The sequence below is a fragment of the Vulpes lagopus genome, chromosome 21 (assembly GCF_018345385.1).
Source record: "Vulpes lagopus strain Blue_001 chromosome 21, ASM1834538v1, whole genome shotgun sequence".
Lineage (NCBI taxonomy): Eukaryota > Metazoa > Chordata > Mammalia > Carnivora > Canidae > Vulpes > Vulpes lagopus.
The window spans coordinates 25,428,863-25,453,934 of NC_054844.1; the positions used below are offsets into that span (position 1 = coordinate 25,428,863).

General features: G+C 37.3%; 1 protein-coding gene across 1 annotated transcript; it reads left to right on the forward strand.

Annotated features, from left to right (window-relative positions):
* The first annotated feature begins 2,218 nt into the window (after positions 1-2,218).
* On the forward strand, positions 2,219-25,072 carry SMCO2 (single-pass membrane protein with coiled-coil domains 2). Its single transcript, XM_041735575.1, has 9 exons — positions 2,219-2,343; positions 4,696-4,790; positions 7,746-7,750; positions 10,455-10,594; positions 11,995-12,144; positions 15,082-15,176; positions 20,697-20,749; positions 21,788-21,963; positions 24,874-25,072. The coding sequence occupies exons 1-9, from the start codon at positions 2,219-2,221 to the stop codon at positions 25,070-25,072; spliced, it is 1,038 nt and encodes a 345-aa protein (XP_041591509.1).

Below are 25,072 nucleotides of genomic sequence, written 5' to 3' on the forward strand. Positions count from 1 at the left end.
AATCACCCAGTGGAAGTTATTATATTGTCAGAGAATTACCAAAATAAGGAAATATTATTTGCACAGTATTCTAATTTTTGGACAGGAAAGAGACATGAAACCAGGCAGATTTCATGGCCATTCATCTTTCAGAGCTTGGAATTGCCTTAGCAATGCTTAACATCTTCAGGAAACAGATGAAACTGTCCAGATAGGCGCTGTGATGAAACTGGGCGGGTCACAGTGTCCCTCCTGAAAGAGATCAACATTTTATTCTTCGTGGTCATGCTCAAAGAAGGATGGAGCTAACTCACATCAAAGGTTCTAGTGTTTCCCTTTGCTTCTGCTTCACAGGGGTCCCCTTTGTACCACAACCACTGTGGATCCCCACGCTGGTTAAACACAAAGCACAATTTTGCCACAAAGTGATAGACCAGGCCACTGGCTACCCAGATGGTTCCAAAATCTCAGGTTCCCAAAGCCTCTCTCTTCCTCCCATTCCTCATTTCAGCCATAATTCACCCTTCTAGGGAAATCCCTTCTGTCTCCAGTCCCCTCAGGCCCTCAGTGATTCTCTCAGGCTCCTGGAGGCCAGGCCACCCTCTAGCGGAGGTTTTTTCCTGCTTGGTGGTGGGTAAAATCCTTGTGATTCCTGCCAATAACTAGGAGTTATATATCATATGGATCCTTTCTTACAGCTTTTCATATGAGCTTTCTAGAACCTGTCTCACACCCCTCTACTCCCTTTCTATTTCCTTTCACCTTTATGTTTCTCACCACTTCAGCATTCTAACAATTCACTCCACCGCCACCCACTAACACTTGCCTGTCTGGCAGGAATGAAAGTTCCCCTTCTCATATAAAGCTTCTGGTGGTGTATAGTGGTTGAATCTTTAGGAAAGTAATCTGGGGATATTTTTCTAAGTCCTTAAAAATATATATACAGGGACACCTGGGTGGCTCAGTCAGTTGGGCATCCGACGCTTGACTTCAGCTCAGGTCATGATCTCAGGGTCATGGGATTGAGCTCCATGTCAGTGAGGAGTCTGCTGGGGATTCTCTCTCTCCCTCTCTCTCTCTTCCCCTCTCCCTGCTCAATAAATAAATAAATAAATAAATAAATAAATAAATAAATAAAATCAAAATTGAAAAAGCATATGTGCTTTGGCGGGCCTGAGCTGAAGGCAGCTAAGTGACTGACTCTTGGTTTCGGTTCAAGTCATGATCTCAGGGTCCTGAGATCAAGCCCTGAGTGGGGATCTGCTCTGAGTGTAGACTCTGCTTGGGATTCTCTCTCTCCTTCTCCCTCTCCCCTACCCTGCTCTCTCTCTCTCAATCTCTAAAAAAAAGCCCAAAAACATATACATTTGACTCAGTAGTTTTACTTCTAAAGTATCCTAAGTAAATAAAATAATATAGACTCACTGAAAATTACTAAGCAAAGATATTCATTAATATATTATTTATATTAGTAAAATATCAGAAATAACCTAATTGTCAACAATAGGAAAAGAATAAGATGAATCTCAAGTTTAGAAATGGAAATAAATAGGGATGCCTGGGTGGCTCACTGGTTGAGCATCTGCCTTTCCAGCTCAGAGCATGATCCTGGAACCCGGGTCCAGTGATTAGGCTCCACATCAGGCTCCCTGCAGGGAGCCTGCTTCTCCCTCTGTCTGTGTCTCAGCCTCTCTCTATGTCTCTCATGAATCAATAAATAAAATCTTAAAAAAAAAAAAGAAATGGGAATAAATACAACAGTATTAACAGTGGTTTTGTCTAAATACCTCCAGGGCATCTCTGGTTATCTGTAGGGTACCAATGATTTGTATTTCCTTCTTCCTCTTTTTCTATTTTTTACAGTGTACATATATACATACAATTAGAAGGAGATTATAAAAATGAAGTTTTCCATCTTCTTTGCCTGGCTCTTTTATATTGCTCTCTAATATCCATTCAAGGACTCAAAATACACATTTGCATCCTCCAACAACCCTCATGTTAACCAGAGAAGTCCTAAGGAAGAGCCACACACAAAGACTTTCTGTATATATATTTGAACAGAGAAACCTTAGAGCTTACTTTGGGTCCCTTACAACTGATGTCCAGTTTGGGACAGAGAAGGGTTAAGGCCAAGATCCCTGAAATATACACCAGTGTTTCAGGGTGGGGAATGTAGTTGCCAATCCCGCTGTGAAAACCCTCTTGTCACCATCATTGTCCCTGCAGTGCTGAAGAAATGGCTCTTCCAAAGCTAAGTGATGAGACGTCTCTGCAGATGAAGACAGCTGGGAAAGAACAGTTGACTGAGAAAAACAATGGCTTTCTCCAAAATATGGACATGGCTGAAGGTGCAATGCAGAAGTAAGTGAAGCCTGGCCTCTCAGGCGCAGTTTCTGTGGTCCTGTCCAGAGACTTCCTCAGGACAGTAGGATGGAAATAATGAGATTGCCAAGTTAAGGGATGGGGTTGACAGTCTTCTCTACAATCTTTCTAATTTTGACCTCATGAATACTTATTGAGACACTAAAGGGGCCTATAGTCGTGAACCAGGTGGATATCAATTAAATAGAAATGGTCAAGGCTCTAATTTCAATTTGCAAAAATACTTTGATTGTTTTGTGCCTTTATTACCTTCGCCTGCAAAATATACAAACCATTTACAATACCTTCTAGAGTAAACAAAGCACAAAATGTTCATGTATATATATATATATGTATATATATATATATATATACACATGCATTTGTTAATACATGATAAAAATACGTTCTAATATAAACCAACGGTTAACAACCTTTTTTACTTTATTTTATTATTTTTTAAGATATTTTATTTATTTATTCATGAGAGACACACACAGAGAGAGAGACGGAGACAAAGGCAGAGAGAGAAGCAGGCTCCATGCAAGGAGCCCAATGGGGGACTCAATCCTGGGTCTCCAGGATCACACCTTGGGCCAAAGGCGGCACTAAACTGCTGAGCCACCGGGGCTGCCCAACAACCTTTTTAAATAGGAAGAAATGTATTAAGTAAAAGACTTTCCAGGATCCTCCTTAAAAAAGCTATTACAACATCAAAGATGTTTTTAAATGCATTTATAATTTATTAATAACAGTCATATATACATTTGGAAACTTTGAGCAGTGTTCAGTTAATCAAGCAATCCATAGAAATGTTTAGAAATTCCAAAACCTCTTTCTATGCAAGATATGTGAAAGTGTCCCCCACCTCAAGGTTCAAAACCCAGAGACTGGAAATTACTGCCATAGACCTCCAACACAAATTCATTATGATTCACTCAGAAGTATATGTGAGTGTATGAGCTTATGAGCATGGTGTGTATGTGCATATACACACACATATGCACTCCAGAAAATAACAGTAGTCCAATAAGTCCAATAAGAAATGGGCAAAGGTTATTGACACACTTACCACAGAAAAAGGAAATATCAATGAGTTTTATACACATAAGCAAAGATGCTTAGCCTCATGAATAAAAACGTTTAAAACTAAAATGAGATACCAGTTGAAGCATATGGGATTGGCAGAGATCAAAAACTTTAGTAATACATGATTGTAGGGAAGGACTGGAAAACAGGCACGCTCATCATTTTTGCTAGAAGTATAAAATGGATTTAAGCTCTTTATGGCATAACTTGGTAACATCTACCGAAATTTAAAATATATATATCGACTCAGTAATTCTATTTTTAGGGTTATTTAATAGATATACTTGTACACATGTACGTTGACACCTAGATGTGTAAGGATATTCATTACAGCATTGTTTGTAGTAGCAATTAACTAGAAATCATCCATATATGCATTAATAAAGAACTCATTTGCAAATTAGTGTATGGGCCCACAAGAGAATACCATATAACCATTTTTAAAATGAGGCAGGGGCACCTGGGTGGCTCAGTTAGTTAAGCGTCCGACTCTTGATTTCAGCTCAGGTCACGATCCCAGGACTGTGAGATCTAGCCCCACAACCCAGCTCCATGCTCAATGAGGAGTCTGCTGGAGGATCTCTCTCCCTCCCCCTCCCCTTGCTTGTGGTATCTCTCTCTCTCTCTAAAATAAATAAATAAATCTTTGAAAAGTAAAATAAAATAAAATAAAATTAAGCAGCTCTATATGTGCTAATATGAAATGGACTCCAAGAGGTTTTTAAAAACCTCAGTGTGCATAATATCCTTTCATGTATATTTAAAAAGACATATATTTACATTAACATGGCTACTGAGTTGGGCATAGAATCTCTGTGGAAGAAGAAAGAAGAAACTAGTGAATGTGGGGAGGATATCCAGGGGCTTGAGATCAGGATAATATCGCAAACTTACTCCATTCTGCATAGTCTTTGAACCACATGACACTTTTTTACTCTACTTTTTAAAAAGGGTATTTATTTATTACTGTTTATTTTACATACACATTTGTGCACAGACAGCTACACAGCTGCAATGGCTTTGGAATTTGAAATCTCACTGCTAAATCACTTATTGATTCAGTCAGCAAATCCTTACCCAGCCTCTCTATTCCTGTTTTGTGCAGTGTACTATTCACACAGAGTCAAATCAGTACAGAGGCAGCAGGTGCTCCTGGGGGCTGGAAAATATTCCAATGTCCTCCCTCTAGAAATGTTTAGGGCAGATCTAAACTGTATACCTAAGACCTGATAACAGCACCCGTTTTGATTGTGTGGTTTGCAGTTTACTAAGGGAATTTACCAAAATGGACCACATCTTGGATAGATCAGATGATGGGGACAGCATTTTCTCCAAAAAGCCTCAAACTGACTTCCTTCGTGAGACAGAGTCTACAAAATGGGTAAGAGGGAGACTTGTTGCAGTGGGTGAAGAGGGGAAACTCACATCTCATATCTGGACATTGTAAGGAAATATCTAAGGACTTCCTTATAATAGGTGCAGGGTGTTCAGGGCTTGAAACCAGGAGGGAGGTAGTATCTCATCTGAGGTCTGCTGTTATCTCATGAGGGACTTGCTGACCTTCCCACGCAAAAACTTGTGCATTATGTTACTTGGGTCCTTGGGATTTGTGAAAAAACTGTGACATTTTTCACCTTAGAGCAAATTGCCATATGTCAAGTCGCCCCCTGCTCACAGATTGTCTTCCAACAGGAAGCATGAGAGTGATTTAGTTACTCCATTTAGTCTGAACATCTCTCCATCTTTGAAATTCACTCGTCTGGCTGACATAGAATGGAGGAAATTTCAACAAACGCCTGAGATTGTCCTGGAAAGGGTTTTTGTTTTCGCCACCATTTAGATCAAAGCAGAGGCATGCTAAGACAGACTCAGTTGTTAGTGATAAGCAAATCTCTCCATAGATTCCCCAGGCCACTGACCCTTGGTTTCAACCAGTCAGAAGAACACAAAGGAAGGTTAGAGTGGGAATGTCCATCTCCAAGCTGATGCAGCCCCAAAGGAAGCTCAGGATTGATCTCTTTCTCTACTTCTCCTTTGAGTATATATTTTGGATTCAGGAATGGCTAATTCTGTAAATCCATAGAAAGAAAGGCCATGAAAGAATATTCTAAGCTGGACCTTACCTTCAAGGACTCTTCAGGAAGTAAACAAAAAAAGAAATAGAAAGGGGTAGAAGGCATGAGAGGATGGAGTTAGAGATGTGGAGAATAGATATAGTGATACAGACAAAAAGCAAAAGGAGAGACAGACAGATAGACAGCTTTTATGGAAAAAAAGAATAATAGGAATTGATTTAGAAGGGGATACTTGGGATGGGGGTTTTAGGAAGGCTGAAGGTGAGAAAAGGAAATAGGGCAATTGAGGTATGAGGTGCTATGATCTTAGGGAACACAGGAATTGAAGGTATTGCTCTATAAATAGTATCATCTGATTGGGATTGGGGGGAGGCTTGTCCCTGGACTCCAGGCAAACGCTGCTACCATTAGACCCACTTTGCCAGGACACCTTCCCTGCACGCACAGCATAATGTGACCTGCTGAATCCTGCCAGGCAGGGAACATCACTTGTTGACTCAGTTCAGATCAGAATAAGTCTAATTAGAGAACAAAATTATTCACTCTAAGAGTTTACCAAATAGTCCACATTCTCAGGGTATAAGGCAAAAAGACTATTTCTTACAAACTTCAAGACAGGGTATAAGGTTTACCAAAAGGATTTTGGCTATATTTCTTTATATCAATTTATTTATATGGCAAATTCTACAATCATATAAAAATAAATCACATACAGCTACTTAATTAACATGGGGACTAATAAACTAGGCTCTTTGCCAATAAAAGTACAAGTATACGCCTTCTTGGGAAAGAAACAGATTTCTTGTTCTCTGAAAGTAAACCAAAGGTCTTTAATTTGCATAATCTTACATTTGCTTTTTTTTAATGAAACCATAAGATGTAAAGGTTCAAAAAAAGACAAGAGTTAACAGAAATTTTTTAAATCAGTTGGCTTAATTAACAAAATAGACTTTAGCCAGGCTGTCAAAATTGCCATATCTAACCATCAAAGCCCCCCAAATATTTAGAAATGAATATTTTGCTCTGGTTTCACGTTTTCCAATTTCTGGCACTACTATGTATAGTGTTGATTTTGGATGCCAGATGAGTGAACACACTTTCTTATTTCCTGCTTTTGTCTGCATCTCTCCCAAGCATTTGCTTACTTATGTATTAGGTATTTGCTTACTTATGTAGACTTTTTATTTATTTTGCTTTCATAACTGGAAGTTTGTACCTCCCAATCCCCCTCCCCTACTTCACTCCTCTCTTTGACAACCACTAGTTTTTTCTCTGTATTTATAAATCTGTTTCTATTTTGTTTTGTTTACTCATTTGCTTTGTTTTTTTATATTCCACATATAAGTGATATCATATGGTATTTGTCTTCTCTGTGTGACTGATCTCACCTAGCCTAATACCCTCTCGATCCATCCATTTTGTCACAATTGGCAAGATCTCAGTCTTTGTTATGGTTGAAAAATATTCCGTTGTGTATATATACCACATCTTCTTTATCCATTCATCTATTGATGTATGCTTAAGTTGCTTCCATGTCTTAGCTATTGTAAATAGTGCTGCAGTGAGCATAGGAAATCTATTTATTCTAAACCTCATTTTGAGCATCCACCATGTTCTAGGCACTACAAAGTGTGGAGGATATCTCTTTCTCTATTTATTTAAAATCCTTTCCCCTCAGTGAGCTCACACACTAGTAGGAAATCAGACAAGAAAATGGCTATTCATGATAAATCCATGCTAGATGTAGCAGGTGTGCTACAAAGTACATGGCTGATGCTATACAGGCAGACAACCAGAAATAGGAAAACCAATTTTGAAGAATAAACTGGATGGAAGAAAAGCATTTCAGAAAGGGACAGTACCTACAAAGACAAAAGGACCAAAGGGAATTTGTGTTCTGAGGAGGAAGGGTGAAAGAAAAGGGGTGATGAACAACTGAGCAGCAAGATCACTAAGGAGATGGAGATCGAACAGGATGCAGGCTGGGAGCCAGGATGCCAATAGGAGGCAGAAGTGATGAGGACCACAGAGCAAGACACAGCTGGCAGCCATGAAGATGGAGAGAAAAGGATACAGGTTTAAAAGATAAGTGTTATTGGGCTTGGACATCAAGTAGATGTGACATGAGTGATAAAGTGGGAAGAGAATCTCTCTCATGAAAACATAAGGACTCCTTTCAGGGTTCCTGCAGAAGCATCTGGATGAATAGGGGAAACATATGTAAAGATGAGAACCTAGACAAGGTGGAGGGGAAATATGATGAGTTCAGTTCTTTGCTTGCTGAGTTTAAGGTGCCTATGGAACACTCAAGACAGAGACATATGAACTTTTCAAAGAGCTACACAAAAATGGAAAGTAATACCCTCAGGCTTTGTATTTCATGCAGGAACACTTTTAGTTTGTTATTAAAATACACACACAAGCACACACACACAAACACACACACCCCTCTGTATTTGTTCAATCCTGCAGCTTTTAAAAAATATTTTATTTCTACTTCCTGACTTTTGACTCTTTTGTGGTGTACTAATCATTATAATAAATTGATTGATGAAAATGAGAAATGTCATTGTGGGTTTTTTGGACATAGAACTCTGGAGATGATCTGGTCCCATTTCCTTCTTACAAACAGGAAATTGAGCTTTAGAGTGGTTAGGTGGCTCAATATACACAGGAGTAGAACAAGGCTTAGAACTCAGGTCCTCCATACCTGATGAGGTGTTTTTCCTTTATATCACAATATTCCTGATGCCTTTGAATACCTTGGCAAAAGATTAGGTGGGACAAAATTGACATTGTGAATGCTTATTATTCACAAAGAAGTAGCTAAGATATAATGGAGTTACCTAGTACTTGAAAATTTAGCCATCATTTCTTCATCTGTAAGTATGATAATAATCCTTACCTCACTAGTGAGGTGCCACTGGATTGTGGAAGAGACTAGTTCTTAATGTGGATCCAAGGACTAGATAAGATGAAAACAGTCACAGTCCTAGAATCAGAAAACCTACTTCAAGCTCTAGTCTACACACTTCCTGGCCAAATGTACTGGTTTCCCAAGGTTGCTGTAACAAATTGCCACAAACCTGGTGGCTTAAAACAACCCAATATGTATTCTCTCATAATCCTAGAGGCAGAGGTCTGAAATCAAGGGGTCAGTGGGACCATGCTCCCTCTGAAAATTCAATGAAAGCATCCTTCCTTGTCTCATCCAGCTTTTAGTGGCTCCAGGTATTTCTTGGCACGTGGCTGCCTCTGTCTTCACATGATCTCCCCTTCCGTGGAGGTATTTTCTGCCTCTCATTAGGACACTTCTCATGGATTTAGGACCCAGGTAATTCAAGATAGCCTCATCTTAAGACCCTTAACTCTTTACATCCACAAAGACTCTTTTCCAAATAAGTCACATTCTCAGGGTCTTAGCATTCAGACATGGCCATATCTTTTTTGGAGGGACCATTCAACCCACTACACCGTAGAACCTTGGGCTAATTATTAATATGAATGACCTCAGGGATTTCAACACCTGACTTTATCCGCTTCAGGTCTATCATGGGAATTACAGGAAAGAAGGCACATGAAAGAAGTTTGCCAAGAGTTGTGTGAATGTTAGTTATTACTGTTGACATGGTCAGTAATTTATCCAGGCATTTCAATAACAGACTGATCTGCACTCCAACTTTTTCTCCTTCCAGTTTAAAAATAGTTCTGCTGAAACACATAAATTTCAGACCAAACTTCTTCAAAGGACAGCTAAATGTTTCACAATGTAGTTACTAAAGAAATGTTCAAAGATAAACTATTGTCAGCTGTGTGCATGCATAGAAGTGAAATATCAGAAAATGCCTTGAATGTTTTTCTAGAACAAGGCAAAGAAGAAAAAGAAAGAAAGAAAGAAGAAAGAAAGAAAGAAAGAAAGAAAGAAAGAAAGAAAGAAAGAAGGAAGGAAGGAAGGAAGGAAGGAAGGAAGGAAGAAAGAAAGAAAGAAAGAAAGAAAGAAAGAAAGAAAGAAAGAAAGAAAAAGAAATTTCATGGGTCAAACTGATAAAGTAGGCTTTTCCCCTCTTATGACTCCTTATTATGAAAAAAATTTAAATAAAAAGAAAATTTAAATGAATTATATGAAGATCAATATATTCTCACACTTAGATTTTAAAATTGTTACTGTTTGTCACATTTGCTTTCTCTTTACATGTGTAGATAGATGGAATTTTTTGAACCATTTAAAAGTAGGTCAAAGAAAGCATGAGACTTTATTCCTGTTTATTTTCAGACAGCATTTCTAAAAATAAAGACTTTCTTCTACATAACCAAGATTCCAACATCACATCAGGAAAATTAGCAATAATTCTATGATATAATCTAATATCCTCAATTCTCTGAACATTCTAATTTTTTCAATTCTTCCTCAGATGCCCATACTTTTATTTTTTTAAGGTTTTTGTTTTGTTTTTTTGGTGCCAAAACTTGGCAAATGCCCATGCTTTTATTTTTTTTATTTTATTTTTTATTTTTTTTTTTGCCCATGCTTTTAAAATCAGATCCAAACAAGGTCCGTGCAATGCATTTAGTTGTTATATCTCTTTAGACTCAATATAAAATAGTTCCATCCCCGTTTACTTTTCCTTGACATTGACTTTTTTGGAAACCAGTCATCTTGAGTGGAGTGCTAGTTTCCATGGTCAAGTGGAATTCTGTTACTCACCAGCACTGAAAAGATCTCTGCAAGAGAACACTAATGTTCTACGTGTCTCTGCCCCAGGCTTCCTCTGTCAATGGAGCAGGAGGGCATGTCTACTTATTTTATAAATGCATTAGAAGGCTCCTACCTCAGAGAGGGTTCTATGTTTGCCCTCCAGAGAAAGGGGGATGAGTAGGCTAAAGAGACCATCTCCTCTTGTGATAACCCTTTATTTTCTGCTTTACTTCTTTGATAATCTTCCTTAGAATACATTGGAGCTGGAGGCTGAGCATCGTCAGGATGATGAACAGAATGAACAGAATGAGCAAGAAACAAATCAGGTTCAACATGAGGATCCTCACGTATCCACATCTTTGCAGTTTTCAGAGGGGAACATCCCTGAACTGTAAGCCTTGACATATGCAAAATGAATTACTTAATATTTTGTACATATAATACTACATGAAATAAGTCAGTCAGAGAAAGAAAAATACCATAGGATTACACTTATATGTAAAATTTAAGAAACAAAACAAATGAACAAACAAAAAACAGTCTCTTAAGAGTACAGAGAACAAACATAGTCGCCAGAAGAGAGGTGAGTATAGAGGGATAAGTAAAATAGATAAAATGGATATAGGGTACACTTATTGCAATGATCACTGAGTAATGTATAGAACTGTTGAATCATTACATTGTACAGTTGAAACTAATTTAACACTGTAAATCAAACTTCAATTTATTTTTTTTAAGATTTTATTTATTCATGAGAGACACAGAGAGAGAGAGAGAGAGACAGAGACAGAGACACAGGCAGAGGGAGAAGCAGGCTCCATGCAGGGAGTCCGATGTGGGACTTGATCCTGGGACTCCAGAATCTCGCCCTGGGCTGAAGGCAGGCACTAAACTGCTGAGCCACCCAGGGATCCCCTCAAACTTCAATTTAAAAAAAAAAAACAGTATTTTATGGAGAAAATGAAATTTAGCAGAGAACTTAAAGAAAGCCTGGAAGATTTAAAATCCATGTATGTCTTAAACCTTTAAGCACTCACGTGCACAAGTAACTACATACACATTCCAGTAAGAATATAGAGTAATGAGACACCTGGATGGCTCAGTGGTGTTGAGCATCTGCCTTCAGCTCAGATTGTGATCCCAGGGTCCTTGGATCAAGTCCTACATGGGGCTCCCCGCAGGAATCCTGCTTCTCCCTCTGCCTATGTCTTTGCCTCTCTCTGTCTTTCATGAATAAATAAAATCTTTTTAAAAATGTGGAGTAAGGATATTTCTAGAGATGTAGGCAGAGCCATGGGTTTCTTTTTCACAGCGCTTCTTTGGAGCCTGAAATTAATGCATATATCGTCATTCACAGATAATTTTCTAGATATGAAAAAATTATCAATAAAAATGTATTATTAAGTCCTTGTAGATTCTTTCCATATTTCATACCTCTCTACTCCTAAAAAGATGGAATCACTGTCCCAACATTCATTAAGATAGTGTAATTCTCAACATTCACTCCATGCAGGGAAATTAAAAATACATCATTTTTAAAATTAAATGTAAGATACATTTTATTATCTCCAGCCTTATGAAGATCTGCTAAAATGGATATTATTTTTTTAAATGGATATTAAATAAGTGCTCAAAACTTTTTTTTTGAGGCCTAACTGCCTACCTGGCACATTTTAGTGGCAGGAAATGAATCAGCATACCAACCTGTCATTCAAAGGAAGAAGGTTTGGGGCCATTTGAAGATGTTTCCCATTTCCTACCTTAAAGCTGATCATAATAATATTTCTGCAGGAGTCAGGAGAACATGTTCTTCCAGCTAAACCACTGGAATACACGGATGGGACTACAAGTGAAAGAACTTAGAGCTGATCACACAGACTGGATAGAGAAAATTAATAATATTGTACAAAAAATAAACCTAACAGAGAACACAGTGAAGAGGTAATTTAGGGTGCTGGGTTTGGTCAAAAAATTCTGAAAATTTTCGTAGCCTCAGAAACTCTTGGTTTAAGGTGGTAAAATCTTTCAGGAAAAGTGTTCAGAATAAGAAGTACCAAGTCTTGGATTTAGAAGTCAATGTCACAAAATCTCAAAGTGTATATCAAAGTTATCTGCATTTTGGCTCTCTCTTTTCTCAAGGAAAGGACTTCACTTATAGGATCTTTTTTTGTAGCTATGTTAATAATCATCAAAGGAAGGACTTCCAGTCCCCAATAACTCTTGAGCTTTACCCAGTATTGTCCAAAGGGATCCAACCAGCATGACATGAAAAAAGTATTTAAAAGAATGCATGTTAATGCATATTTGAATTTAAGTAAGAAATTTTAAGATGAAACAGAAAAGATAAGAGTAACTGTTATGTATGTAGTCACTGGCATAAAAAGAACAGGCTTCGAGTCAAAGGGATTCCTTCTATTTGTGTTGTTTATGTTCAGGGTACAGATGTATCACATTTTGTTAGATTTATGCCTAAGTTTTTAATGCTTTTGGTGCCATCATACTTAAAATTTTTCTAATCTCTAATTATTAATTGCTAGGCTATAGAAATGCAGTTGGTTTTTGTATATTGGTCTTGTGACCTTGCTAACTTCATTTATTAGTTCCAGTAGTTTTGTAAGTTATTTGGGATTTTCCACATAGATAATCATGTCATCTGCAAATAGAGGGAGGTTTATATCTTCCTTTTCAATCTATCTTTTACTTCTTTTTTACTACCTTATCATATTAACTAGAACTTTTAGTATGATGTTGAATTGGAGGAATGACAGCAGACACTGGACATACTTACCTTGTTCTCAATCCTATAGAAAAAGCATTAAGTGTGATGTGAAGTGTTTTGCTGGTTTGGGGGGTTGGTTGTTTGTTTTTTGAGATTGAGAAAGTGTTTTCTATTATTAGTTTCCTGAGATATTTTTTAAATCAGGAATGATACTAAATTTTTTCAATAGCTTTTGCTGCATCTATGAATGATCATGTAGTTTGTTTGTTTATAGTCTCCTAATATGGGAGATTATAATGACTGATTTTTGAATGTTGAACCAGCCTTGAATTCCCAGAATAAACTCAGCTTGGTCTTTTTATATATTGTTGGATTCTGTTTACTAAAGTGGAATTTTTGGATATGTTAATGAGAGATATTGGCCTTTTTCTTTCTTGTAATGTATTAGTACCAGAAAACTTGCCTGATAGAAAAAATTGGGATATTTTCCCATTTGTTCTATTTTCTGGATAAAATTGTGTAGAACTGGTATAATTTCTTCTTTAAATGTTTGATTTAATTCACCAGTGAAGCCATATTGCCTGAGTATTTCATTACAGTAAAATTTTCAACTACAAATTGAATTTCTTTAATGATATATAGGGCCATTCAGGCTACTGAACTCTTGGGTATATATCATGGCAGATTGTATCTTTCAAGGAATTTGCCCATTTCATCTTCCCTCAGCCTTTCCAAATGGTAACATTTTGTCCAACTCTAGCATACCATCAAAACCAAGAAATTGACCTTGGTATTTTAAACAGAGCTTATTCAGATTTTCCAGTTATATGTATTCTCATTTTTGTATGTAAATATGCATACAGTCCTGTGCAATTTATTATATGAGTAGTCTTAGAAAACCACCACCACATCAAGATGCTCAATCTACCCTTGCACAAGACTCCTCTGTTTTACCCCTTTTTAGCCACACCTATTCCCTCTGCCCCCCCCAATCACCAGCAATGACAAATCATTTCCACATGTCTATAACCAAGTTATTCCATAAATGTTATCAAGTGATGCATTATGTATCCCATTGAGATTTATTTTTTCATTCAGCATAATTTTCCTGAGGTTCATCCGAGCTGTTGCTTGTCTATCAATAGTTCCTATCTTTTTGTTGCTGAGTAGTATTCCATGGTATGGATATATATACAGAGAGAGTTTGGTTAACCATTCACCCATCAAAGGATAAGAGTGTTATTCCTAGTTTCCAGCTATTATGAATAAAGCCACTTTGGACATTCATGTACAACTTCCTGTGTGAAAATAAATCTTCATTTCTCTGGGATAATTGCCCAAGAATGAAATGGCTGGTTCACGTGGTAAGTCTGTTTTTAGTTTTGACAGGAAGCACCAAGCTATTTTCTGGAGTGGCTGTCCATTTTTACATTCCCACCACCAATGTCTGAGTGACCCAATTTTTCCACATCCTCATTAGCAGTTGACATTATCACTATTTTGCATCTTAGCCATTCTGATAAATTTGTAGCAATATATCTTTGCAGTCTTAATTTGAATTTCTCTAATAGCTAATGGTGCTGAGCATCATTTCACATATTTGCCATCTCTGTTTCTCCTTAGTGAAATGTCTGTGCATGTATTTTACCTATTTCTCAATTGGATAGTTTATTTTTTTAATGTTGAGGCTTGAAAAGCTTTCATATATTCTAGACATAAGACCTTTACCAGATATTGACAAGCAAATCCATTTAACAGAGTTTTTGGCCATACTAAAGCTTTAAAGTTTCTATGAGGCCCAGTTTATCAATGTTCCCTCATATAGGTAGTATTATTGGTGTCAAGTCTAAGAAATCTTTACCTAGTTCTAAGTTCCAAATATTTTCTGTAGGGTTTTTTCCTAGAAATTTAGCTAAGCTTCCATCTTAATCTTTTAAATTTTCTGCTTCTATATCCAATTAGGCCTTACATTTCTTTACTATTATATAGATTAGTGTTTTTCTTGCATTGCTTTTGTGACATCCCATTCCAACACCCCACTACTCAAGAGTCCTCTATGTAAGAATAGGATTTCATTCTTGAAAGATGAAAAAAAAAAAACCTATTGGGTGATTTTTCTTAATCTATAGGACTTAATCAATCTCTTGGTCTGTTTGCAGCTTACTAAACGAGGTGATGTCCTTGGAGGGCCAAATTGAAAAGCTGGAGTCACACCAGGACCTTGACCCTGATCAGGGGGCAAACATTGAGGTAAGCTGGAGGCTTGGAAAAGACAATCTGGGAGGTTGTGAAGAGTTTGCCACAATTCCCACCCCTTCTATTATCATTTACCAGGTCATAATAAGAATTAAAACCTATCTTTTGTCACAAGGAGAGGTGCTCTCTGGTGGTGCTCCCTGGTGGTCAGTTCTGAGCACCTTTCATGTGGGATCCACTCCTTCTATTCCCTGATGACACAAAGAGGCTAGACTTTTTAATTCTACCTACAAACTCAGTTCAATAGGCTTATATCTTTATGTCATCTTAAGACAATGATGGGTATCTTAAGAAAAGACTTCTCTTCCTAATATTTGTATTAGGCACCTAACAATTCAGAGAAGACATCCAGAATTAAATATTTGTGAATAACATCCTTAAAATGTAAGAGATATATTTGTCTTCATCTTTGATGCCTTCTTGAAGAGTTCTTATGTTGATTTTCATGAGCTCCAGTTTTTCTGTTGTTTTCTTGCCTTGCGCTTCTGAGAGATTCTTTTCTGCGAAAGGTTTACTTTCCCTTTTTTAAAGAGTCTCAAGATGTTAGAAAGGTAGTGACCAACTTTGGATAAGAATTCGACTTTAGAGCTCTGGCTGATAGTATTTTTAAACTTCATGCCTTTGAAAAAAAAATCTCTAAGAAAGGAAAATCCTGTATCTTGCTACCTCCTCTGCTTTAGTTCAAGCCAGAAAGCTTAAGTGACTTTTGGAGGAAATAAAGAAGAAATGTCTCTTTTATTGTAGGAAGGTAATGTTTATTTGGACCCTTCAGATATTAAAAGCCAGCTACAGATCAGCACAGATTTAACATGGGGGGGAAATACTTTTAACAATGCTTTAGTACAAAATTTTGAAGCAGCAACCTCATTTTGAGCTAGTTGAAAAGTCAAGAGTTTTTTCACTATCCTTGGGCTTTGGAAAGTGCAAATTATGAGAAAAGAGAAGAGGGCAAAAGCCAAAAAATATCCTGCCCTGCAAAATTTCCTCTAAAAGTCAGTAGTGTCACAGGGATGTGGATTTCAGTAGGAGGTAGGGTTAGTGAGGGATGGGTATCATAAGAATGGGGAGAAAGATAGAAGAGCATAAAGATAAATGAAAGTGAGATTTAAAAAAGAAACCATGGGCAGCCCGGGTGGCTCAGCGGTTTAGCGCCGCCTTCAGTCCAGGGCGTGATCCTGGAGACCCAGGATGGAGTCCCACGTCGGGCTCCCTGCATGGAGCCTGCTTCTCCCTCTGCTTGTGTCTCTGCCTCTCTCTCTCCCTCTCTCTCTCTCTCTCTCTGAATAAATAAATAAAATCTTTTTAAAAATAATAAATAAAAAAATAAAAAAGAAACCATCAGAGGCTTAGGATAACATGAAAAGGGAAGGCATGACAACTACATATGGAGATTCTCTGTCTTGGGGATGCACAGCTTTGTATGCACTTTGGAAAATAGCATGACTTAAAACTATAAACAATCCCATGTATCCACCAACTGGTATGTGGATAAAGTTTGGTACATGTTATATGATAGAATACTACTCAGCAATAAGAAGGAATGGACTTCTTACTCATTCAACAACATGAATGAGTCTCAAATGCATTATGCTGAATGAAGCGAGCCAGATCCAGAAGCTTACATAACATTCTGAAAATGGCAAAACTATAGGAACAGAAAAGAGGTTAGTAGTTGCTAGAGTTGTATGCACAAAAGGAGGGAGGACTGACAAAGGAGCACAGGAAATTTGGTATAGATGGAAATATTCTATATCTTGTGCTAATGATTATGTCGAAAACCATACACTTTTAAACAGTGAGGTTTACAGTATATAAATCATAGCTCAATACACGTGATTCTAAAAATGGACACAAGGTCCATCCTCAATAAGTCTAAAGAGTGATGGGAAAGGCTACATAAAAGCAAAGGCAGCAATATAATGAATTTAAAATTTCAAATATAAGTATTACAGAAGCAAAGTCAATAGCAACGGCTATAGGTTTACTCCAGTGAAAGGAAAGTGAAGATTGTTAGATATGGAAACAACAACCAAAGTGTGGGAAAATTAAAGGAGAAATAAGTTAATAAAGTTGAAGTAATACCACATGTATTGGCTTATTTATATCTCATGAAGAATTGGAGTGACTCAGAATGACGTGAAAGGGAGAGGAGGGAAAAAATAGGTAAAATCACTTTAAAAACACACACACAGCAGAAACAAATTTAAAAGGTAAGATTAGGAAAGGACTTTAAGGTGGCCTTTGAGTGTTGTCTGATATTTAACCCCCAAATCCATGAAACTTTCTGAGATCTCCATATCAACATCTAGACTTTCATTCTGTGACTGACTCCCATTATCTTTGATACAATTATCTTAGATAAAAACTGTGCAGGGATCCCTGGGTGGCGCAGCGGTTTGGCGCCTGCCTTTGGCCCAGGGCGCGATCCTGGAGACCCGGGATCGAATCCCACATCAGGCTCCCAGTGCATGGAGCCTGCTTCTCCCTCCGCCTGTGTCTCTGCCTCTCTCTCTCTCTCTCTGTGACTATCATAAATAAATAAAAATTTAAAAAAAAAACTGTGCAAAGATACTTACTATATAAATAAACCAGGGTACCAAGTAAAATGTGATTATAAGGTCACAGCTCCTTTCTAAATAATTAAGTCACACAATATAGAAGTTGGTGATTGATGGATTTAGTAAAAGAAGGGTGTAACTATGCATTCTCTGGAAATTGTTTGGGGGTAAATGCCCGTAACATGTATCCAACCAGCACAGTGCCTAGCTCAAGGGCCACTTATGTAGGATGTGGCTAATTCTATCTTGTTGATTCAACTTAATGTTGATTTTGGAGATCAGCATCAAGAGCAGTATCAGGGCAGCCCAGGTGGCTCAGCCGTTTAGCACCGCCTTCAGCCCAGGGCCTGATCCTGGAGACCCGGGGTCGAGTCCCTCCCTGCATGGAGCCTGCTTCTACCTCTGCCTGTGTCTCTGCCTCTCTCTCTCTCTCTCTCTCTCTGTGTGTGTCTCTCATGAATAAATAAATAAATCTTTAAAAAAGAAAAAGAAAAAAAGAGCAGTATCAAAAAAACAGTTGTTATTGAGTCTCAGACTTTTTGATTATGAATGAGCTTTCTTCTAAAAATCTTCTCCAGGCAGCCCAGGTCGCTCAGCGGTTTAGTGCTGCCCTCAGCCCAGGGCGTGATCCTGGAGACCTGGAATCGAGTCCCATGCCAGGCTCCCTGCATGGAGCCTGCTTCTCCCTCTGCCTGTGTCTCTGCCTCTGTGTCTCTCATGCATAAATAGATAAAATCTTAAAAAAAAAAAAACAACTCCATTTTGTTTCAATTAATTATAACTTTGATTTATGCCCTTTTATTTTAAAGGAGAAGATTATGGAAGTTAAAAAGGAATTAGAAGAAATGGATAACAAATGTGTTCAGGTAATGACACAATGGTGTTATAATAAGGAAGAATATTGGTTCTTCAAGGGAATCTCAGATCTGGAGAATTTTAGTGAATGGAATCCAAAATTGGATGATTAGACTCAGAATTTTAAAACCAGAAGGGAACTGTCTTATAGCCTATACCTTCATTTTCAGAGGCAAAAAGCATAACTCAAGAACATGACATAATTTGCCCAAATCTCTAGATGAAAAGACCAGTCTTGTTCTTGCTCTCCCAATTAAAAAATAAATGTGTATTTTTTCTTCTAACAAAAGCAATGCATGCTTATTTTAATAATTAAAACAGAGCTATTTCATATAAAAATGAAAAATAACGCTACTCCCTCAAAGATCAACACAATAAATATTTAGTATATCTATATTCTTTTAAATTTTCCTATACGTGTTATTTACATGTTGTTGTTACAATTTTGTTGGGACTATATTATATATATATATATATATATATTTTGCAACTTGCTGTTTTCACTTAGCATATTTCTTCATTGTTTATATAATGCAGGATTTGATTTTTGGATTAAATCCATTTCATTGGATAGTTGGGGCTTTATAATAAATCTTTCCCATTACAAACTATGCCTCAGAAATCCGTATCTTTGCTTGCTTTTTCAAGCTCTTGTTTAAGAAATATTTCTAGAAATGGTAAAGTTATTTACCTCTAGCACCTTTCTTTCTTGAATCCCAGAACACTGTTCTTCCTGCTATAGCTCTTTCAAAGTATCCTACAAGTCTATTACAGATTAATGAAAAAACTTAAAGTTATTTACTCCTGACATATATATAATTGGCAATCATGTCTTAGATGGTTTGCTTTCAGCCTGTCTCTTGAACTTATTGATATAAGCTAATCAAAACCATCTGTTATCTCTACCTGATGACCTGCAGGAGATGGGAAGAAAACAGGAACCAAGCATTTTTTGTTGACAGCTCTTTTGCTAAACTATAGAGTCCAAATATTCAAACTAACATAATGAGAACTTATATTCATATACTATAAATTTTAAAATATATAAAAGAAATATAATTTTCTTTTTTTCTCTGAAACATACTATTTCTCCAACTAGTGTCTTGGAAGTTTTTGGTTTTGGGGTTTTTTTAGAGAGAGAATGAGAGAGAACATGCACACGTTGGGGGGCTGCGGAGGTGTGCAGAGGAAGGAGAAGAGGGAGACAGAGACTCTTAAGCAGGCTGCCCATGCCCAGCATAGAGCCCAACGCAGGGCTTAATTTTATGACCTTGAGTTCATGACCTGAGCCAAAATCAAGAGTCAGACACTTAACCAACTGAGCCACCCAGGTGCCCCTAGTGTCTTGGAAGTTTTTTAAGGCACAACGAAAGAATAATGAATAGAGGGCAGCCCCAGTGGCACAGCGATTTAGGGCTGCCTGCAGCCCAGGGAGTGATCCTGGAGACCTAGGATGGAGTCCCACGTGGGATTCCCTGCGTGGAGCCTGCTTCTCCCTCTGCCTGTGTCTCTGCCTCTTTCAATCTCTCTGTGTCTCTATGAATAAATAAATAAATAAGATATTTTTAAAAATAAAAAAGAATAATGAATAGAGAAAAAGATGATTTATCATAAGCTGCTATTGTATAAATTTATACTTCTAAAATATTAAAAATAATTATACTAGTTTTTTTATTATGTCTCCTGTAATTTATCATGATTATATTATAGATTTGCTATATAAGTGGAAGAATTTTACTGAGTAAAGGTAAGTTTCAAAGAAGTCACTTTACAACTAAGTGATGTCAAAATGAGTGAGGTTTTATGTTATAAACCAAAAAAAAAAGTGGGGGGGCACCTGGGTGGCTCAGTCGGTTAAGTGTCTGCCTTGGGCTTGGGTCATGATCTTGAGGTCTTGGAATGAAGCCCCACATCAGGCTTCCTGATCAGCGGGGAGTCTGCTTCTCCCTCTCTCTCTTCCCCTCCCTCCCTCCTATGCTTACTCGCTCTTTCCCTCTCTTTTGCTCTCTCTCTCACTTTCAAACTAATAAATAAAATCTTTAAAAAATAAACCAGAAAAATATAATTTCTATTTTACCCCAAATTGTGGGTGTCTTTTCAGGAAGATGTTTGTAATGAAGTTCATGAATTAAAGGAGAAACTCATTGCAAGAATAAAGGTAAGATTTCACAGTTACACAAGCTCAAATGATGATAAAATGTAAATAAACGGAAAATTCTTTCTCTAGAATTTAAGAGTATGCCACCTACTGTTCTCTTTCTCTGTCCTTATCACTTTTTTCTCCCTTTCTTGGCCCTCTGCTTTGGACCAACAGAACATCTCACCATCGTGTGTACTCCAAAGATTCCATAGCCCTGTGCTGCTTCTACATCTCCTCCATTTGGAGCTTATCCTCCATATCAACATGTTACGTATTCTTCAAGGCTCAGCTCCATTCAAAGGATGGTGTCTGCAAATGCCATCTCCTCTTCCAGACCTCCCATAAATTTCACTAGTCAGAAAAATGATTCCATATCTGAACTCCCACAATATATTGATGTTAAATGTGAATGGGTGAAAGAAGCAATGAATGAGTGAGTCAATCTGTTACTTGTTCAGAGGTGCCTAATCATCCCACCTATCTGGAAATGTCCCACCAACAAACCTCAGCTACTCTATCTCATGATCTTATTTATTTTCTCTTTAGGATGTATCCTAATCTATAATATCTAATGTACATTTATGTTTAGTCGTTTATTGCTTGTCCCCCAGCCCCTATAAACATGCATGTAATTCCTTACCCATTTGGTTTAAAAATGCACAAGTAATAGAATGCATATTCCTTATCTATTTTGTTAACCACAGTATCCTAGAATAGTGCCTGGAATGAGTCAATATGTTTTGCATAGATGAACAAATTGAACAGATGAATTCAATATAAGGATAATTATCTTCCTACATGAATCCAGTAGTTAAAGATTAGCATGTGGGTTTCATTTAATTTTCTACCATGATGCTACCTTATTTTGTGAATGTGTAAGTCTCTTTCTACTGGGTAAGTATCATTCTCCAATGATCTCCTCATGTGATTCACATGAGATTGGCAATGTGGGCTCCCGAGATGTTCTGGAGGAAAAGCACTCTGCATCATCTACAGTAAGACTAGCAGACCTGTAAAATAATTTTTTAAATGATAGCTGATTACTATTGTTTTCAGAACTTTTGCAAAGACATGACTCTGCTGAACACAAAGCTGGGGATGTACCAAAAGCAAGAAGAGAAACTAGACTCTCAGAGTCCTAAAGAAATGTGTATGGAAGGAAGTGAGCCCCTGCTTCCTCAGGTGGCACCAGCCCCATCAGTGCAGAATACTGCTCCTGGCATTACAATGTGGTAAGTTAGAGAAAGGGGCCTTTGGAGCTGGACAAAGGCCCCAAATGTATGAACCACAGTATGATGAATTTCTTCAAGGACTGACTAAAAATCTCTTTTATCTTCCTTTATAAATTATCTATTCTTGTTTTTTAAAAGTCCATTCATTTATTGGAGTCATAGTGCTTTTCACATTATTTTCAGATATATATATATATATTTCTTTATTATTGCTTTAGATAAATATGTATACATAAATCTTAAAGGATGGTGTCTGCAAGCTATGATGCAGCCAAAGGAACCTACCTGCTAAGCAGATTTGAAAACCTTTGTTCACTGGACAGGATGCCTCTCCCTTGAATGGCATTAAAGAAATACATACGAGCAAATTCTGACTCTTTGGATGCCTTTCTGAAGATGCCACACCATCATATATACCTGGAGTAGTACCCTCCTCTAAGAAAACTTTTCTGATTCTTTAGCCACCCCCTCCCACTACCAATCCAATTCTACCTCTCATGTGTGCACTCTACATTGCACATAATCCTGACATAGAATCCACAGCCTATTCTTTACAGGTAATTTTTTTGGGTTTTACAGGTATTCTTTTTGGGGTGATGACAATTTCCTGGAATTAGATAATGGTAATGGTTGTGGAACCCCATGAATAAACTAAAAGCTGCTGAATTATTCACTTTAAAGGGTAAATGTTATGGCATGCAAATTATATCTCAAAAACCAAAGAAGTAAATGCCTTTTGATAATCACTTGATTGTGTAAAATGGGGAGATTATAATCCAGTTTATATACAGATTATAATCCAGTTGATTTCATCATATCATTATATTCTAGTTAAGACTGCATAAGGTTTTGACCAATTTCTTGTGTAAGAATTGGAAACATATTGGTTCTGCTGAAGCATATTTATACCTTATCTTTTTGAGGAGGTTGATTTTGCAGACTTAATCAATCATTATGTATCAGTTTTGTTGTTTTGGGCTCAGAGAGTACCTCTTCCTGGTATAGTCCCCAATTCCTCAGTTCCCTTAGAGACCTTTCACAAACAGTGTGAACACTTTGGAAAAGATTGAAGGTCTTATGCATGGCAAGTCTTGAAAAAGAAATATATAAATAAACAGTATTTAAAAAGTCAAAGAATGTCTTTATTCTTTAAAGAATGTAAACAGAAAATGAATAAAATATTTAATGATACTAATATTTGGTTTCACACAGGCAATATGAAAGAAATTATTTTGAATTAGTACCCATGATGTTTCCCAAAGAAAAATGTCTGTACTTTAAAAATAAATGTTACACATGTTCTTTTATCTGTTTAATAATAGAAAAGCTGAAAAATATTTTAAGTTATGTTGACTTGTAAATAAATATCAAACAATTCAGCAGTGTCAAAAAATAAATCTGAAAGATAAATAAATGAAAAGAAATAAATACATAAATCTGAACCCAACCAAACCTAGAGTATTCACTAAAGGAAAAAAAAAACTGGAATAATACACAACAAACCAAAAGAAAAAGAAAACAAAAAAAATTAGCACAAAAATAGGAAAAAAGAAAGAATGAACAAATGAAAGGAAAGAAGAAAAGAAAAAAGAAACAACTGAGCTGATGATATCAGACTGATGAGATTATAACTTTTTCATTTCTCTGCTTTCTAATAAAATGTGATGGGGTGCCTGGGTCACAGTAGGTTAAGTGACCAACTCTTGGTTTCAGCTCATGTTATGATCTTGGGATCATGGTATTAAGTCCTGCCCGGGAGTCCATACTCAGTGCAGAATCTGCCTGAGATTGTCTCTCCCTCTCCCTGTGCCCTTCATGCTCATTCTTTCTCCCTCTCTCTCTCTCTCTGAAATAAATAAATCTTTAATTTAAAAAAATGTGAAAAAGGGATCCCTGGGTGGCACAGCGGTTTAGCGCCTGCCTTTGGCTGAGGGCGCGATCCTGGAGACCCGGGATCGAATCCCACGTCGGGCTCCCGGTGCATGGAGCCTGCTTCTCCCTCTGCCTGTGTCTCTGCCTCTCTCTCTCTCTCTCTCTCTCTCTCTCTCTGTGTGACTATCATAAATAAATAAAAATAAAAAAAAATAAAGACTCTGCATCTTTCAAAAAAAAAAAAAGTGAAATACAAGCAATTACTTGTGTAACTACTGAGAGACAGCCAGTGGCAATAATGCCATGCAACTTGGCTCAGGTTTACAGATTCCACTGAGTTGGATCACAAAATAAATCCATGGTTAACTTTAAGTGTGCTCTAAATTTTCTCTTCTGAAATATATTATTGATGGTAATTATCTCCCGGTAACTGGATTATCTGTGACATTTCTTTCCTTCTCTGTGTTTTTCTGGATCTTCCAGATCTTCTACCCTAATCATGCACTGCATTTGTAATTAGAAAATAATAGTGCACGGATTTAAAAGCAAATAAATAAAATACATCATAGATACAGCCTAGAAGGAGGAGTCCCTAAAGATTTGAGAAAGTTTAAGAGGATTAAGTCTGGTGCTAGGACAAAACTAGCAATAGAGCAAGACTCCATTTTTCACATTGCATTTTATATCCTCAGGAAAATCTAACTGCCTTTTCCTTTATTTCCCTCCAAATCGGTGTCATGTGAGTCACAAGTGAGGTAAAGATGTCAATAATCTGCTAGAGTGTGAGAAGAGCATTTCAAAGGAGGCTCATAATTTCCAGGGTTTCATTATCTTATGGCTATAGAACTTCAGAATTCTAATGCCAGCCCTAGGATGAAAGTAAGTGTTCAACTACTCCAAGCTCCAGATGTCAACTGAAGTCAAGAGAAACTCAATTATTTTCTTGAAGTTCTAGAACTACCGGTGGAGGAGCCAGGAGTTTCACCAGTGCTGTTTCCTTCAGAATGTTCTTAACACAGATGTTTTCTTTCCTTGTAGGAAGCGTGCACTGAGGATTTTCATCATATTTTATGTCCTCACCTTCACTGGACTTTCATGTTACATACTATTTTTCGATGCTACATTTATCTTTGAAAGCTTACTCCCCGCAATGCTCGGTCGCCGCAGAATGTGGGAACTACGGGAGATCATTGAGCCTTTCTTGAACTTGGAGGTGGAAGACTTGTTACCCTCCTAA

Excerpts from the sequence above, each read along its gene's own strand:
- SMCO2 (XM_041735575.1), top strand. The coding sequence starts at position 2,219 with ATGGCTCTTCCAAAGCTAAGTGATGAGACGTCTCTGCAGATGAAGACA. Across the intron at positions 12,145-15,081 it reads ACAGAGAACACAGTGAAGAG|CTTACTAAACGAGGTGATGT; the intron begins GTAATTTAGGGT and ends GTCTGTTTGCAG. Across the intron at positions 21,964-24,873 it reads GCTCCTGGCATTACAATGTG|GAAGCGTGCACTGAGGATTT; the intron begins GTAAGTTAGAGA and ends CTTTCCTTGTAG.